Source organism: Schistocerca gregaria, chromosome 6 (genome assembly GCF_023897955.1).
Source record: "Schistocerca gregaria isolate iqSchGreg1 chromosome 6, iqSchGreg1.2, whole genome shotgun sequence".
NCBI lineage: Eukaryota > Metazoa > Arthropoda > Insecta > Orthoptera > Acrididae > Schistocerca > Schistocerca gregaria.
The window spans coordinates 89,654,147-89,660,146 of NC_064925.1; the positions used below are offsets into that span (position 1 = coordinate 89,654,147).

The 6,000-nt window shown below is 36.0% G+C and overlaps 1 protein-coding gene across 2 annotated transcripts in view; it reads left to right on the forward strand.

Annotated features, from left to right (window-relative positions):
* The window catches only part of LOC126277881 (E3 ubiquitin-protein ligase RNF14-like), an 82,841-nt gene extending 77,496 nt beyond the window's left edge, over nucleotides 1–5,345 (forward strand). For both annotated transcript variants that reach the window (XM_049977411.1, XM_049977412.1), the window contains one exon: nucleotides 4,341–5,345. In XM_049977411.1, coding sequence (XP_049833368.1) covers nucleotides 4,341–4,571 — 231 coding nt within the window. In that variant the 3' untranslated portion in view covers nucleotides 4,572–5,345. The remainder of the gene's footprint in view (nucleotides 1–4,340) is intronic.
* The last annotated feature ends 655 nt before the right edge of the window (nucleotides 5,346–6,000 follow it).

Genomic DNA, 6,000 nt, shown 5'->3' on the forward strand with positions numbered 1-6,000 from the left:
CCCTTTAATCCCACAAACCAACCAACCATTGTGACAAAAATTCAGTGGCATGAAATACATGACTGTTACAGTAATACATAAGTATGCTATATATTTAGATGTTTTAAACAGAGTAAAATGTATGTAGTATAAAAAAATTCATAAAAGATAATAAAAGGAATAAAATAATTTTTATAAAAATGACAACAGTATGTAGCATAAAATAAATTAAGTGGTTAATTACAAATTCATGCGAAGAATAAAGAACTTACTGTAGCAGGATTTTATCAAGATGTTACAATAAGCAAAAAAGGAGAAAATACACTTTACATAGAATCTACAAAACAGAATGTAGTATACAGTGCCATCTGGTATGCTGTCAGTAACAAAGTATAGAGACCATATAGAAAAGGAAGAAATGATGTTTTGAAATGGAAGTACATGGAAATGTGAACCAAAACCTCATATAGTTGTGAGCAATGGCTTGAAGTGTTCAAGAAGTGTCTGTTTCGTAACTGTAGTTGCTTGTTTACAAGGCCACAATTATTGTTCATATTCATAAGGACCTGAAGTTCTTTCAAGACACGAAGTGTCTTCTCTCTATGTAGAATCATCAATTTTTCCACTCCTTTTGGTATGTGTCCCAATATTAAGAAATATTCCATGAAAGTAGAATTATGAACATTAGTACATTAGTACCCTTCTTCCCTAGCAAATGTTACGTATATCCTATGTCACAAGCTCTACCAGTCTGTCCAATGTTAAACACCGGGCACATATCCCAGTCAATGGATAATAATTCCACATCCCCCCCACCGCCACCCCTGACGGTATTAGTGGAGAAAACAGCTTTGCCTCCTTACTTCTTAACAGATGCTGAATCCTATGTATAATTTTATTCCATGTACTCCATTTAATTTTTAAAAAAGTATGAAGTATTTTAGATGTTTATTGTATAATATGTTTAAAACATTATATGTGACTTTCCTTCTGAAGAAGATAGCCTTAACGATGCTGAAAGCTGGTCACGGTTTTTATAAAAAATATATATTAGAAAGAAACTTCCCCATGGGAAAAATATATTAAAAACAAAGATTCCAAGACTTACCAAGCGGGAAAGCGCAGGCAGACAGGCACATGAACAAAACACACACACAGAATTACGAGCTTTCGCAACTGGCAGTTGCTTCGTCAGGAAAGAGGGAAGGAGAGGGAAAAATGAAAGGGTGTGTGTGTGTGTGTGTGTGTGTGTGTGTGTGTGTGTGTGTGTGTGTGCGAGTGTACACCTGTCCTTTTTTTCCCCTAAGGGAAGTCTTTCCGCTCCCGGGATTGGAATGACTCCTTACCCTCTCCCTTAAAACCCACATCCTTTCATTTTTCCCTCTCCTTCCCTCTTTCCTGACGAAGCAACTGCCAGTTGCGAAAGCTCGTAATTCTGTGTGTGTGTTTGTGTGTTTTGTTCATGTGCCTGTCTGCCGGCGCTTTCCCGCTTGGTAAGTCTTGGAATCTTTGTTTTTAATATATTTTTCCCATGTGGAAGTTTCTTTTTATTTTATTTACATCATCATATAAAATAGAGAGAAACTTCCACATGGGAAAAATATATTAAAAACAAAGATTCCAAGACCTACCAAGCGGGAAAGTGCCGGCAGACAGGCACAATGAACAACACACACACACACACACACACACACACACACACAGAATTACTAGCTATCGCAACTGATGGTTGCTTCTTCAGGAAGGAGAGGGGAAGACGAAAGGATGTGGGTTTTAAGAGAGAGGGTAAGGAGTCATCCCAATCCCGGGATCCCTGCCAACTCCAGAATTTGAGAGAGAGTATTCCAGTCAACATTGTCAAAAGCTTTCTCTAAGTCTACAAATGCTAGAAACGTAGCTTTGCCTTTCCTTAATATTTATTCTAAGATAAGTCGTAGAGTTAGTATTGCCTCATGTGTTCGAACGTTTCTATGTAATCCAAACTGATCTTCCCCGAGGTCGGCTTCTACCAGTTTTTCCATTCGTTTGTAAAGAATTCGTGTTAGTATTTTGCACCTGTGACTTATTACACTAATAGTTCGGTAATTTTCACATCTGTCAACACCTGCTTTCTTTGGGATTGGAATTATTATATTCTTCTTGAAGTCTGAGGGAATTTCGTCTTTCTCATACATCTTGCTCACCAGATCAAGCAGTATCATATCTCCCATTTCATCTACATCCTCTTCCATTTCCATAGTATTGTCCTCAAGAACATCGTCCTTGTATAGACCTTCTATATACTCCTTCCACCTTTCTACTTTCCCTTCTTTGCTTAGAGCTAGGTTTCCATGTGAGCTCTTGATATTCATGCAAGTTGTTCTCTTTTCTCCAAAGGTCTCTTTAATTTTCCTGTAGGCAGTATCTATCTTACCTCTACGTCCTACCTGCTTTGGCACTTCCTGTCAATCTCATTTTTGAGACATTTGTATTCCTTTTTGCCTGCTTCACTTACTGCATTTTTGTATTTTCTCCTTTCATCAATTGAATTCAGTGTCTCTTCTGTTACCCAAGGATTTCTACTAGCCCTCGTCTTTTTACCTACTTGATCCTCTGCTACCTTCACTATCTCATTCCTCAAACCTACCCAAAGCTCTTTTACTGTGTTTCTTTCCCCCATTCCTGTCAATTGTTCCCTTATGCTCTCCTTGAAACTCTGTACAACCTCTGGTTCTTTCAGTTTATCCCGGTCCCATCTCCTTAAATTCCCACCTTTTTGCAGTTTCTTCGGTTTTAATCTACAGTTCATAACCAATAGATTGTGGTCAGTCCACATCTGCCCCTGGAAATGTCTTACAATTTAAAACCTGGTTCCTAAATCTCTCTCTTACCATTATATAAATCTATCTGAAACCTGTCAGTATCTCCAGGGTTCTACCACATACACAACCTTCTTTCATGATTCTTGAACCAAGTGTTGTCTATGATTAAGTTATTTTCTGTGCAAAATTCTACCAGGCAGCTTCCTCTTTCATTTCTTAGCCCCAATCCATATTCATGTACTACGTTTCCTTCTCTTTCTTTTCCTACTCTCGAATTCCAGTCACCCATGACTATTAAATTTTCGTCTCCCTTCACTACCTGAATATTTTTTTTTATGTCATCATACATTTAATCAGTTTCTTCATAATCTGCAGAGCTAGTTGGCATATAAACTTGTGCTAATGTAGTAAGTGTGGGCTTCGTATCTATCTTAGCCACAGTAATGCGTTCACTATGCTGTTTGTAGTAGCTTACCCGCACTCCTATTTTTTTATTCATTATTGAACCTACTCCTGCATTACCCCTATTTGATTTTGTATTTATAGCCCTGTATTCACCTCCTGCTACCGAACTTCACTAATTCCCACTATATCTAACTTTAACCTATCCATTTCCATTTTTAAATTTTCTAACCTACCTGCCCGATTAAGGGATCTGACATTCCACGATCCGATCCGTAGAACGCCAGTTTTCTTTCTCCTGATAACAATGTCCTCCTGAGTAGTCCCCGCCCAGAGATCCGAATGGGGGACTATTTTACCTCTGGAATATTTTACCCAAGAGGACACCATCATTTAATCATACAGCAAAGGTGCATATAGGTAATGTGTCAGTTAATATCCTGTTAATTGTGATTCTTTCATTACTGATAAGTGGAACAATTTTGTAATTATAAATGAAAACCACTGAATTGTTTTAGTTCTGTAGTATACTGTTGAACTATGACAATTTTGTGCTTTGTATGTATAATTTTGTCAGTTAATGTCTGTTAACTCATGTTAATGTATTTTCATACTGCGTACTAACACATCGCATCTGCAGTTGTTGGTAGGAAATTTTACCTAAAGATGGATAATTAGGAGACAAGTTTATGATAGTTGCTAAATTCCTAGTTCTTTGTCATGTAGCGTATTACTGACAAAGCTGTGCACCCAATTAATATCTAACATTTCCTTCTGAATGATTCTCACAAAAGTTTTTCAGCTCTAGAGGTTTACATTGCCCTTTGGCTATTTGAATTTAACATAAATTTCTTTTTTAACTAAATTCAAAGAATAAACATAATTATGATGTCAAAATTTGACCATTGTTTTAAGAGAACAACTCTGTACATGATTGAATATGCATTTACACAAACGTTAAGCAACCCACAGTCATCTTTAATTTCATATATCTTTTTAGTACATGATTTTTTAGACTAAATTATGTGAGAACTGTGTACACCAAATTAGTGGTTGTTCACCTTGTAGATGAAATGTATAATATTCATTATATATATATATGCATTGTATACAGAAAATGTTAACATGTTTTGTGAATCACTGCTACTAACATTACAGAAATCAGATGGATGCAACAAAATGGTATGCTGGCGATGCAATACCTATTTCTGCTGGATTTGTAGTGCTCGTCTGAATCCACAGTGCCCTTACCTGCATTTTAGTAGCAGATCATCTAAGTGCTTTAATCTGCTGTTCCATGGAATAGAGCTTGATGCTGAAATGGATGAAGAAGAAGAAGAGGAAGATGAAGAGGAAGAATTTGGTGCCTTCATAGGTCTTGTTGCATAGCTGGAATCTGGTTCAAATGTCTGATGATTCTTGATTACGTTAAGGCAAATGTTCTTTCAGGGTTACAGGTCATAGACTATTAAACATTGTACAGTTAGCGTATTCTAAGATCATGTTCAGGTACAAGAGTGCTAACAGAATTATTACTGTAATATTTTGCTTAAAGTATCATCTGTCCCTGTTGCAGAAACAAATTATGTTGTGTATTTAAACACTTTGACTGTATCAGATAACACACAAGAATATATTTTTGATTTAATAATTTTATAGAAATGTTGGAAAATAATTGTTAGATAGTGAGCTGTACTTGGGTAGTAACAAGCTCTGTGCAACTAGGTATAGATCAAAGTCGAAGGTTCTGACTGTTTTCTTATGTCTCGCCAAGTTTCTAATACACTTATTGTTATTTTTGCTGTTATTATTTGTATACTATATTGTCATTACGGGTATTGAAACCAAGACTTTGGTGTTTCAAAATAAAAGTTCCTTTTAATTTTTTTTTTCAACCTCCCCTAGAAAATTCAAATGGGTAGCTTTCTCTTATACTTGGACAGGCATATGCAGCATATTTTGTTATGGAACTTGTATGTAAAAAATGTAAATATATAATTTGTTGGTCTATGTACAATAATGTTCGCCGTATATTTTTACTGTTTCCAAACACAGTGAAAAATTTCTTAAGCATCTGTTTTTAATTTAAACAACATTTAATTAGATAAAGTGAGGTTTACTGTTTTGTGGTCATCCAACAAGAATAATTTTGTCTCTTTAAAACTGTGTATATTTGTGAGTTTTTTTCCTTCCTTCCTTCCTTCCTTCCTTCCTTCCTTCTTTTTCTTTTCAGTGCTCCAAAGAGCAACACTTGTCAGCTCTGGCTTGTGTGAAAGACAAGTTATCATGACATTGTCTGTGAAAGTAAATTATATATTTGGAATCTGTTGTAGTAGTTTCACTTTTCATTGCAGTGGTCCAAAAGACCTAGAGTTTCAATTGTAAATTAATACTGCTTTTACAGATATGATATGTAAGTTATATAGAGACTTACTGTTAAATGTACTCAAGATCTGACAGCCATACTTCAAACTGTCATGTTGTCGTCCTGGAGGGAGGATGGTCAGCGTGTGATTGGCTGACCTCTTCTCACAGCTTTCTCTACTCTGTTGTTCCTGACTGGCGTGCTGGCACTAACTTTATTCCGTAACAATACTTGCGTGTTGTTTATGGCATGAACTAGAATAAAATGAGTTTAATAATGTACAAAGTGACACTTTTAATACAACAGTGGAGATTCTAGACAGTAAATGAATTTTATCCATAGTGGATTCTAAAGTGGACCTCAATACATCGTGACTGCCTGTGCTTGATAACTCTTCTGATTTTTAAGTACATTGGTAGACTTGCAATCTTACAGAGACCGTTCGTCATTTAA